The 12070-nt window shown below is 37.7% G+C and overlaps 2 protein-coding genes across 2 annotated transcripts; one reads left to right on the top strand and one right to left on the bottom strand.

The window, feature by feature from the left end:
• Positions 1–2208: 2208 nt before the first annotated feature.
• Positions 2209–4759, top strand: LOC107769134 (pentatricopeptide repeat-containing protein At4g30700-like). The gene has a single exon (XM_016588316.2). The coding sequence runs from the start codon at positions 2237–2239 to the stop codon at positions 4610–4612; it is 2376 nt and encodes a 791-aa protein (XP_016443802.2). The 5' UTR covers positions 2209–2236; the 3' UTR covers positions 4613–4759.
• Positions 4760–5624: 865 nt separating this feature from the next.
• On the bottom strand, positions 5625–11542 carry LOC107769133 (cellulose synthase A catalytic subunit 7 [UDP-forming]). Its single transcript, XM_016588315.2, has 12 exons — positions 11338–11542; positions 10746–10941; positions 10450–10649; positions 10141–10361; positions 9233–9499; positions 8558–8903; positions 8202–8465; positions 7865–8077; positions 7488–7698; positions 7165–7361; positions 6515–6868; positions 5625–6367 (listed from the first exon to the last, which is right to left on the bottom strand). The coding sequence occupies exons 1-12, from the start codon at positions 11410–11412 to the stop codon at positions 5786–5788; spliced, it is 3126 nt and encodes a 1041-aa protein (XP_016443801.2). The 5' UTR covers positions 11413–11542; the 3' UTR covers positions 5625–5785.
• Between the last annotated feature and the right edge of the window lie 528 nt (positions 11543–12070).

Raw genomic sequence — 12070 nt, 5'->3', positions numbered from 1 at the left:
GTCATGATTCTCTGGTACACGCTCCTCAAAAAATAGTTAATTAAAATAAGATTTTGATTACTTTACCCTTATTCATGTCTTAATATTTAATCTTTCTTCATTAGTATTTGGATAAAATTATCCATAATTGAGGTACTTGTAGTCTTCAAGGATAATTATTACTAAGGGAAAAAAGGAAAAAGTTGTCAATTTTGTCTTGAACTTCTGAAGGACAAATAATTTGAGACAACTATTTTTAGTAATCACGATTGATAATATGAGACAGAGGGAGTATGTTTGTGTTTACCAAACATATATACTAAATTGGGAAAATTTAAGTAGATTGTTCAAATGTGTGCAATTAGGAGCATCAAATAACAATAACATAACAAAGGGCATTTTAATTTGTTTAAAGAATTAGAAAATCTCCAATTCATAGGTCAGTAAAACAAATCCTTCGGGGATCAATGCGCGCGCAGACCCTGATGCTCAAGACAAAATTGTTGCCAACGGACTTGTTTCTACCTTGTAGAAGACTAAGTCCTTTTCATTGTAAATATAGATTAGTGTTACTTCATTTATGTTCAGTGTGCTCCTACAACTTTTATAGGTCAAGTTATGTAACTTTGGTTTATTTTTTTTAAGCATTATTAGGGGGGATCGAGCAAGCAAACAATTCTCTGTACTGGTGTCTCTCCCCCTCGACCCGCGTTGCCTTTCTGTAATAGCTTTCATCAATGCAATCAAGCTTTCTTTCAATTCTCATTTTTGTTCTCTCAATTGTTCTTGACATTAGTTTTCCGTACGACACTGACAATCTCGTCTAGCGTACGGAGGGGACCTCAGTTGGCGGACAACAATTGCTGACATAAGTTGCTTAGTCTTACGTCGCCCTTCCAAGAAATCTCCGAAAGACGCCGCGTAACAGTACTCATGATACCATTATTATACAAGTATTATTACATATACTTGCTAATAAATTACATAATATACCATATCTGAAGCATCAGGATACAATTATTATACCAATATTATACATATATAAGACCTCCAAATAATATACACAAAAGTACATGAAATATCAAAACACTACCATTTTAGACAAGTAATACCTTTTTCTGTATTCAAATTATTGAATACAAGTATCTTGAATATAACGGATTGAGACCTGGGGAGTATTTCTATTTCAGTTACAGAATTTAATATTTTAGAACAAAAGTATAGGAAGTTAATCATTTGCGGTTGTACTTGTGTAATTCTCGGCTGGATTACTTTTATTTAGTAGAAGCTTTTATGATATGTTAATATTTAGTTGCCAAAAATGTTAATTAATGAATCCTGCTAAGATTTTGTAAAAAATTCGTAAATATTGCACTGTTATGTTTTTTTGACATTCCGGCCGTCCTATCCAATTTTTACGGTACGATGGTTGGTTGTTCACGGCCTAGCTGTACCTATCGTCTTTTTTCTTTGGGAGCAATATCAGCAATGTAGTTCATCCAACGATAAATTTAATCCGAATTATAGAGCTACGACACAATCAAACCCGAACGAACAAAATGTTGAATTAAATTGTACCAGTCTCTACTGGGGGTTATTACTCATTTTTGTACTTGCTGTTTTATTTTCCAATTATTTCTTCAATTAAGAAAACGAAAGAGAAAAAATAAGATTCTCTTAGCTCATTCGGAAGGATCTCATAATTTAATTGATTGGATAGTTTGAATTTTTGGTTTTCGGATTAAACAAAATGACAATCCAAATACATTCCAAATAAGTATGGATTTTTTAAATTCGGTTTCGGATTAATCGGTTTGGATATTTTCGATTTTGAGCTTATAAGTTGATGAATATCCAAATGTATATAAGGTTTGAATAGATTATATCGCTTACTATCGTTTTATGATGTCATGCACTAACAATACGAAGAATAAACTTGCAACATTACTAAGAAAATATAAGATACGAAGTAGAATTATTATATAAACAAATAGAATAAAGGATAAAATATGATTATTTAATAATAAAGAAGGGCAAAATGAGAAAAAAAAAACAAGAAAACAACACCACCGTACTAAATCCATTGTTCCATAAATTAACACTTTTTACTGTCATGTAAAATGAGATTAACTATACGATACAATAAATTTTAATTAAATATAAAAACAAATATTATATTTAAACAATCAGAAAATTGGCATTCCCGCCAAACCTATATATACTGCCCGCACCATTCCACGCTGAAGCAAATTCTCAAATGATTTACAGAACCATAGCATCCATAGCTCAAAGAGACAGAAGCTTCTTCGTGAGCCTAATAAACCAAGCCACCACACTCTCACAACTCAATCAAACTCACGCCCATTTAATCCGCCATAGCCTAAGCACTGATCTCATTACAATCACAAAACTCACTCACAAACTTTTTGACTTTAAAGCCATTTCTAAAGCCAAGAATTTATTCACCACCTTTAATAAAACTAACCCACCTGATCTTTTTCTTTATAATGTCCTCATTAGAGGCTACTCAAAAAACAATTTGCCTTTTGAATCTTTGTCCCTTTATTTACAACTTATCAAGAATACAACACTTAAACCTGATAATTTTACCTTTGCTTTCATCGTTTCGGCTTTTTGTTCAAATGAGTATGAAAAAGTTGGGATTTTGATTCATGGGCATGTGTTAGTTAGTGGATTTAGTAAAGATGTGTTTGTTGGGTCGGCATTGGTGGGTATGTACATGAATTTTTCAAGAATTAGTTATGCGTATAAGATGTTCGATGAAATTACTGAACGAGATGGTGTTTTGTGGAATACAATGGTTTCTGGGTTGGTGAAGAATTGCTGTTTTGAGGAGAGTATTCGGGTTTTTGGCGATATGGTTGCAAGGGGGATGAGGTTTGATTCTACTATGCTGGCTGTGGTACTTACGGCTGTTGCTGAGTTGCAGGAGTTGAGGAATGGAATGTCGATACATTGTTTGGTTGTTAAAATGGGTTATCATAGTCATGAGTATGTTCTTACTGGTTTAATTTCTTTGTATTCGAAATGTGGTGATGTTTCCGCGGCTAAATTGTTGTTTAGGATGATAAGAGAGCCGGATTTGATCTCGTGTAATGCGATGATTGCTGGTTTCTGTTTTAATAATGAGAATGAATCTTCGGTGAGGTTATTTAGAGAATTGCTTGTTCAGGGGGAGAAAGTTAATTCAAGTACCATTGTTGGTTTGATTCCTGTTTCTTGTCCTTTTGGACATCTGAACCTCATAAGTTCTATCCATGGGTTTTGTGTGAAATCTGGGATGGTCTCAAATCCTTCAGTTTCTACTGCTTTGACTACAGTTTACAGCCGGCTCAATGAAATGGAATTGGCTCGGAGGCTCTTTGATGAATCCCCACAAAAAAGCTTAGCTTCATGGAATGCCATGATATCTGGTTATGCCCAAAATGGGTTGACAGAAATGGCTATATCTCTCTTTCGCGAAATGCAGAAGTTGGACATACATCCAAATCCTGTCACAATCACGAGTATACTTTCTGCATGTGCTCAACTTGGAACATTAAGTATGGGAAAATGGGTCCATGACTTAATAAAGAAAGAGAAATTTGAGTCAAACATTTATGTATTAACGGCTTTAGTTGACATGTATGCAAAGTGTGGGAACATTGAGGAGGCGCGGCAAGTATTTGACAGCATCGGGGAGAAAAATGTGGTTACTTGGAATGCCATGATTTCAGCTTATGGTCTCCATGGACGTGGTCGAGAAGCACTGGTGTTGTTTGATGAAATGCTTGATTCTGGAGTTTCCCCAACCGGCGTCACTTTCCTTTGTGTATTGTATGCTTGTAGCCATGCCGGCTTAGTAGAAGAAGGTGAGAAATTATTCCACTCTATGATTCATGATCATGGCATTGAGCCTTTATCTGAACATTATGCCTGCATGGTGGACCTTTTGGGCCGAGCTGGAAAACTAGAAAATGCGTTGGAATTTATTTATAGGATGCCTCTTGAGCCAGGTGCAGCCGAGTGGGGTGCATTACTCGGTGCATGCATGGTCCACAAAAATATGGATTTGGCTCGCTTGTCTTCGGATAAGTTATTTGCGTTGGACATGGGAAGTGTTGGATACTATGTTTTACTTTCAAACATCTACTCAGCAGACCGTAATTATTTTCAAGCTGCTTCAGTTAGGAAAGTTCTTAAGAATAAGAATCTAGCAAAGACCCCTGGGTGCACTTTAATTGAGGTTAATGGACACCAGCATGTCTTTACATCCAGCGACCAGTCACATCCTCAAGCAGCGCCTATTTATGCAAAGCTGGAGGAGCTGATGGAAAAGATGAGGGAAGCTGGATTTCACGCCGAGACCAGCACAGCGTTGCATGATGTTGAAGAAGAAGAGAAGGAGTTGATGGTCAAAGTTCATAGTGAGAAGTTAGCTATTGCTTTTGGGCTTTTAACATCTGAACCTGGAACTGAAATCAGAATCATCAAGAACCTAAGGGTTTGTGTGGATTGCCATAATTTCACCAAGTTTGTCTCCAAGGTTACGGACAGAGTTATTGTTGTAAGGGATGCCAACAGGTTTCATCATTTCAAAGATGGAGAGTGTTCCTGTGGGGATTATTGGTAAATTGACTTTTTACTGCCAAGGATGTTTAGTCAGCGTTTTAGGAGCAATATGGAGGTTAATGGAGCCAGTTTGTGTTTACCTTGTGCATAGATCCACTTCTTATAGGAACAAGGGCAAGAGGATAGCTCAATCCATTTATCGCACGTGCAATTTCAAAGGTTTAAATTTTTCTGTGTCATTATTTGCTGTTTATTTCAAGTAGGCAACACGGTTTGGCTCATAAGGAAGGTTGAACCGAGAGGAATCTTTTGCTTGTAAAATACTGTTTTGAGTACAATGCAGTTTACAGAAGAGTGTAATCTCTTCTTTGGTCATGAAAACTGGTTGTATTCAGTGGTTTACATGATTTTAGTTTGTCTGGGCAAAATCAATAAATATCATCATACGTCGCAGATTTTATCCTTACATTAAGACAGCACTTGATATTGCAGGAACAGCAGTCTTTCATTTCTTTTTCCTTCCACCCCTTTGTTAGCTTTCGTGTTATGTTGACGAAATATAATCCATACAAATGTATAGAAGAGCAGGATATCAACTGAAAGTTACTTTGGATCAAATAGGCATAACTAGGTTGAGCTCTTACACACATTTTTCCTTACTCATATGATATCTCATTTCTCTTAATCTTATTTTTCCAAGTTGTCCTAAACCTGTGGTGCACAGGAAGTTGCTGAGGAGTCTATCTGCTTGAATTCGCAGAGGATTTGGCGAGAAAGGTTGCTTAAATTTGTCAGAGAACAGGCTCTTTAGGTACTAAATCCTCTCAAAACCTAAAGAAGTATCACTCATCTACTGTTATTTCATTCGCTGATATGCATCTTCAAGTGCCAAGTGTTATCTTCTTGGAAATTATGTTCTCTTAACTCTTTTAAGATAGGACGAGGGTATTTGGCACACTCAAATTCTTCATTCATTTTGACTTCCCTAAGATATTGCACCTGCAGATTTGTTCATTAAGCTCAAAACTTTTATAGCTAAAAGTTCTATCAAAACTCATAGCTGGTCACCAAAGTGGGAAAAAACTTAGCAGATTGTTCAAATACTTTCATTTAGCCATATGCAAAATCGAGTACAATTTCTACACTAAACAAAACTTCTCACACTAGGTTTATTCTTTTGTTTTCGTACTCCACTTTGAGGGATGTGCTCCAAAGAGAAGTATGAGCCAGCACGTCAGCAGTTGAGTCCACATTGCTTGACATCTGGTCCCTTGGTTTTGAGCACAAATGGATCAATTCGAACCCACAACAAGGAAAAGATGGAGGCTAAAAGTATTGACCATATGACAACAATGGTTGGGGTCCTGTTCTGCCTACCCATAAGACCCTTGAGGAATGGATATAAATGAACAATGACCCAAAAAGCAAAGAAAAGCTTTCCGAACAGGGGACCCCACGATTGGTATCCGTTGTTGATGGCATCAGAGATTCCGGCTACAACCCCAACCAAGTTGATTATGAGAATCGTCGTTGGAGGAATAAGGAGAGTAGTCCACTTGAAGGCATATAGCTCTCCAAAGTCGTCATCATCTGTTGCCTTAGATGTCACAGTAAAGTTGGTATCTATTCCCGCCAAAATCTTGAGAAGACCTTGCACTACAGCAAAAAGGTGGGCAGATATCCCTCCAATCACCCAAAATTGCTCATTTCTCCACCATTCCTCAATGCTTACTCCACTCCACCTTAGCTCGAGAATTCCCGTTGCAAAGATTGAGAGGAAAAGAGCGATGAAAAAGAGACTTGCAAAGGTGCTTATCTGCATCAATAAATTTAAGTTCAAATCAACTGAATAACTCAGAGAGCAAATAAGCTTGTGACATAAGTAGCTACTTAGTTGCAACTGGTGCTAGAAGCGTTCCTAATTTTCACTTATGGCCTTTAAGAAAAAAAATCGCATTCTTACCTCTGGCATTATGAACTTTCCAGTGAGCAAGCAGACAGCAGGGAGAGTACAGTAGGCAAGAAGAGGTAAGGAAGTGAAGGGGTATACGGTTGTGTTAACATATGATAATCGTTCAAGCCACTTAAGCTTTCCCCCCTTGTGACCATACCAAATTGGGCTGTGACGACTGAAAAAGATCTCAACGGAACCAAGAGCCCATCGAAGCACCTGGTTGAGACGATCTGACAGGTTGATGGGAGCGGACCCCTTAAACGCAGCTACTTTAGGCATACAGTAAACTGATCTCCAACCACGGCAGTGCATCTTGAAACCTGTTAAGATATCCTCTGTGATAGAGCCATAAATCCAACCCAGCTGCAAGTTGAAAAGCAGTTTCAACCAATCAAATGAGATATTCAGAAAGGTTATTACATTAGAGGTGGATTATGATTATTTATATATCTCAAGCTAGCTGCATATGTTACTGGTACAGAAAATATTAAGCATTTATATCCTCTTTAATTCACAAACTGAAATGTGCTTGTATCCATGCAATAGCATATTTTCTCTAACCACCGTTTCTTTTCGTTAGTTTTAGTTTGCTAAAGAGTTTCTCGAAGGTAATAGTCGAGCTATCAGAAGTACATCACACCACTTATTGATAATATTACCTCCAAACCCCATTCCGTTTTGTCTTCATAGCCACAGCTGATCACATGGATAGCTTCCTTTAGCAAGGCTGCTGGGCTCGATGAAGGAGGGACCCCGCCTTCAATCATTAAAGTTGAAGTCACAAAAATAGCTGACTGGCCAAATTTCTTTTCAAAGTTCATCTGGGACATTAGTAGCTCTTTGTCATCGTCAAATCCTGAGGAGAAAGAAGAAAAAGAAAATAAGGGGAAAAAATAATATCAAGGGGATCTTATTCAACATGCTGCTTGGGTTATCGTGAAAGTTGAAACTTAAATTTTTTAGAATATGATAATATATAAACCTTGACTATTTGCTGCATCTCCATTGACTTCACATTTATAACTATCAAGCTTCTTTTTGCGTCCGAAACATGGGCAACAGTCACAGCTGACCATTCTTGGACGCTTTGCACGTTTAGGAGGATTGTAGCCATATAAAGCTTGCCTTCTGAATACACATCCTGTCCCAACATATACTGGACCTTGTATTCCATCTAGGCCTTTCATGTTAATCTGCCCAAGTAATAGAATAAAGTTCACGATTAGCTAATCTCAAATGAGTTAAAGCAATTGACCATCACTTTATCCGTTTGCTATTAATTTTTTGTAAAAAACCTTGTCAGTTTTAATGTATGTATTTTGGCAGTGGCTTTATGTAGCATATTTTGCTGGATCTTACATCAAAGAAGACTGTGTTTCTGTTGGCATATCTATCGTGCCTGTCTATTCCATCGAATCTTTGAGGAAACTGGACGAAGCAAACTTTTTTGCCCATTTGTGGATCCATTAAAAAGCACATGGCTTCTCTGGAAGCCTTGCTGTTGTTAAGGTAGTGATCACAGTCCAAGTTAAGCATAAATGGTGCATTGGTAAGAACTCCTGAAACACGAACCTGCAAAGTTGACATCGAGAAAATATTTTGTCATTCTGCAAAAATTCTTGTCAAGATATCTGATATAGTGCGCATAATGTTTCCAAGTAAATGTGTAACAATTTTGACATGTCAGTATGTTTACCAGGGCATTCATGGCGCCGGCCTTTTTGTGATGCTGGAAACCAGGCCTTTTTTCACGAGAAACATAAACAAGACGAGGGAGTTCATTTCCTTCAACATCAGTTCCTCCACTTTGGCCTAAAAAGACTTGAATCATACCGGGATGGTCCCTTGTATTATTTCCTGGCCACGGTGTTCCATCTTGCATGATCCATCCTCCCGGAGGCATTTTAGTTGCTTTGGCAACTAGTGCATTGATTCTAATTTTGAATTCTTCATACTCTCTCTGTCAAGTACAATAACGTTTGTGAATTCGTGACTTGGAAAAAGTTTTATATAGCACTAAGCTGCTGATGAAATCGAGAGTTCAAGCTATACCTTCATTGCTCGTCTCTCCTTAACAAATGTTGGCTGGACTTTGTCCTTGAGATAATCGATTTTTTGAGAGAAGTAAAACTCTGGTGCTCGAGGCTCTATAGCAAACTTCTTGCAGAAGGGTACCCATTTTCTAGCAAATTCTGCAGTTTCTGATAGTGCTTCGAAGGTGCACATTGAAGCTCCATCATCAGATAGGTAGCATGAAGTTTTGTCAACAGGGTAATCCATTGCTAATATTGAGAGGATAGTATTCGCCGTAACAAGAGGAGGTTCCTTCATAGGATCCACTGTACTGACAAAGATATCGACGGGGGCTAACATGTTTGGTTCTCCTTCTCTCTCATACCTACATAAAAAAATTGGTGAAATATGTATTTCTCTAGTGGTAAAGTTTTTATCTTGAAAAGTTTGTTCCAACTTTTAAGAAGCAACTCGGACAGTGATTTGACTTGTAGTTGTAAAAATTTGTAAATATGATTTGTCATAGTTTCTCTTCTAGTATATTTTGCCTGAATGTAAGCTCTTCCGTGTAACTTTGATGTGGTTCTATTAGTATCTAAACTTGTACATAGAGTATGACATATTTTTACGAAAACAAGGGTCATACATTGGTAATACTCAATTGGTTGTATGTCCATGCTTAAGCAGGACAATATACTTGCAAAGTATTGTCACCTGAGAGAGAGACGATCGAGGTAAGTCTCACGGTCGATTGGGAACCATTTGGGGAACTGATCAAGGATCCAAGAGAAGGCAAACCAGATCTCACAGATGATAGAAGTTAGCCAGAGACCAATCGCGTCATGCACTGGATTCAGAATTCTGTAACGTAGGAAGATGGCCAGAATAAACAGCCTAGCCACAATCACCATCCGGTAAGGATTGATCTTGCTTGATGCTATTGGCACTTTTCTTGACAAAGGCTGTCTTGCTTCATCCACCCTGCATTTTCTCACATCGATTAGCTGAGAGCATGTTGCAGTTTGTATTACAACTATTTTTAAGCATTGAATTGATGGGTTATAAAAGAAATCACTGCAATCTAGTGAATCTAATATGCATTATTAACTATTAAGCTACAAGAGTAGATATACTACAAAATTCTTACTGACTATAGGTTTCTATACATGAATAAACGCCTTTTCATTTCAACTAATTCATTCTTACTGCTACTGGCATGAACTTGTTATATGTACTCCTTTCACTTCCATTTATGTGGATGTGAATGAGAAAAGAGGGTGAAATTTAACTAGTCAAGTGCTAGTATTTGTATCTCCAACCTCAGGAAATAACCAAGCTAGACCGAGTAGGGGTTTGAATCTATCTCTTCAAAAGGGCTGAACACCGTGCAGTCCCTCCTTTTAGCCTAGAGGAATTTTTTAAAGAACTTTATGATGAATTAACGGATGGCTGGACAATGAGTGATGAACCTGTAGAAGTGGTAACTATGGGTGAGAAAAGTCTTCATCCCGATCTAGATGTGAGCATTTTTGTTCATTTGCAATTCCCATGCCTCAGTATTATGATTCAAGCTATGTACTTGCATAATGTTTTCATGTTAAAGTTCAATGTTAACTACTTACATGGCCATATCAGGGTCAGCATAGTCATCATAATCTTGCCCCAGATTTCCTTGCTGCAATTTCCAATCATCCATTCTTTCTTTCCACCCTCCCTCTTTCTTATCATCCCATCTTGCACTTCCAGGTTCGGAAGCTGGATACGGATGTATCCTTTTGTGAAGGGAAGATCCCAACATCTGCTCTCCGTTTGCATGACTTGATATCGGGAATTCACCACTAACCTGTATCCATGAAATGCATTCATATCCAAGGTATTCAAAAAAATTTCTTATCTTAGAAATTCTTGGACTGAGATTTTACTATTCATACCGGATGTGAGCGGATTCCAGCGATGACAGGAGGGTACTGAGCAGAATCTTCATCTTCTGGTCCTCGTCCATAGGTCATCTTACCATGTAGAATGGTCTCAACAATGTTTCTATTCCTGTTTTGCTCATCATCAATTTTGAATTCGTGTTCAATATCGTCAATATCTTCCTCATCTTCATCTCCCGCCACCCTTGGACTCCCTTCAAGCCATCAAATACAATTAAAAACGACACGAACAACCAGAACAAGTGTGCGTGGAAGTGAATGTTAATTCATCAAGGTGTATGTGTATATACCTTTGAGGCGTTTGTATCTGGTCTTGCACTGTGGACACTGTTGAGTTCCTTCCCTTCTCTCATACTCGTAGCACGGCCTGCACACAGGGAAACCACACTCATTGCAGGCCACAAAGAGATCACCATCCACTGTTAGTCCTATTTCATCCCCACATATCTCACAAACTTGTCCACTCAAATCCTTCAATGGCTTATGCTGCACCAAATATAGGACAAGAAAGAAAGTTAGATTCGGACGAAAAAGAAAAGCAAAGGCATCTTTTCCTTCTCTATATTTCATATTGAACATAAAGATATAATTAAATGTAACATTGTGAGGGGTCGTTTGGTACAATGGTGGGATATCTTTGGATATCCCATGAGATTAGTTATCCCACCTTTTGTATGAGAAAATTAATCCCACCATTTTCGTGTAAAAGTTGTCCCGGGATTAGCTAATACCCCAAACCAAACATGGGACAAAATTAATCCCAATTCTATCCCGAGATTATTATCCTTATCCCATGTACCAAACGACCCCTAAGATTACTTCTATGCATGCACTTCAATGTTAACTTTGGACATTCCAAAAGAATGTTCCAGACATAACTACCTCTTCATGGCCATGAATGACGACGAGCTCGTTCCGGTTATGCGAACCAGCGACAAGACCGGCACTGGCTTCCATGTCAGAGGGAGGTGGTGGATATGATTCTAGTGAGAAATGGAGGGTGATGACAATGGTATATATGGTTTAAGGTTTACTTTTTAAATGAAAGAAAGAATGATGGAAGGTAAACATTAGTAGTGCTAGTGTCATTTTCTATGTATCTTTCTTGTACCTAATATATGTCCATTCTATGGAAGATGTGTTGGTTGCAGAGTCTTCATTGCCTTTAAGCTAAGCTTCCTCAGTTTTTCAACAACCATGCATATTCTTTTTCTCTGTCTCCAACAGAATTTGCTAGTATGGCCAGCTTCTTTGCTTAAGCTTTTCCTTTGGTTGGTTAATTTTGTCAAATTAGCTCCACTATTTTCTTATATTGTGTAATGGTCCTTTACTTTGAGAATTACTATTATGGATCATTAATTTCAGATATGGCTTTTATTCAAATCATGATTAGTATAAAAGAGTTTTCTACTCTCTCTCTCTCTCTCTCTCTCTCTCACACACACACACACACACAGATTTGCTAGTATGTCAGCTCTTTGCTTAAGCTTTTCCTTTGGTTGCAAATTAGCCCCTAGGTTTTTCTAATATTGCTTGAATGGTCCTTTTACTTTTGAGATTAACTGTTTTGAATCATTAATTTCAGATATGGATTTTATTCAACTCATGATTAGGA

The sequence above is a fragment of the Nicotiana tabacum genome, chromosome 9 (assembly GCF_000715075.1).
Source record: "Nicotiana tabacum cultivar K326 chromosome 9, ASM71507v2, whole genome shotgun sequence".
Lineage (NCBI taxonomy): Eukaryota > Viridiplantae > Streptophyta > Magnoliopsida > Solanales > Solanaceae > Nicotiana > Nicotiana tabacum.
The sequence above is the reverse complement of the archived record's forward strand: the minus strand, read 5'-3'. Positions and strand labels throughout refer to the sequence as shown.

Coding starts and splice junctions, on each gene's coding strand:
- LOC107769133 (XM_016588315.2), bottom strand. CDS start 11,412: ATGGAAGCCAGTGCCGGTCTTGTCGCTGGTTCGCATAACCGGAACGAG. Junction 9,500..10,140: donor GCTGACCCTGATATGGCCAT/GTAAGTAGTTAA, acceptor GAGAAAATGCAG/GGTGGATGAAGCAAGACAGC. Junction 6,368..6,514: donor GAAAGTTCATAATGCCAGAG/GTAAGAATGCGA, acceptor TTATTGATGCAG/ATAAGCACCTTTGCAAGTCT.
- LOC107769134 (XM_016588316.2), top strand. CDS start 2,237: ATGATTTACAGAACCATAGCATCCATAGCTCAAAGAGACAGAAGCTTC.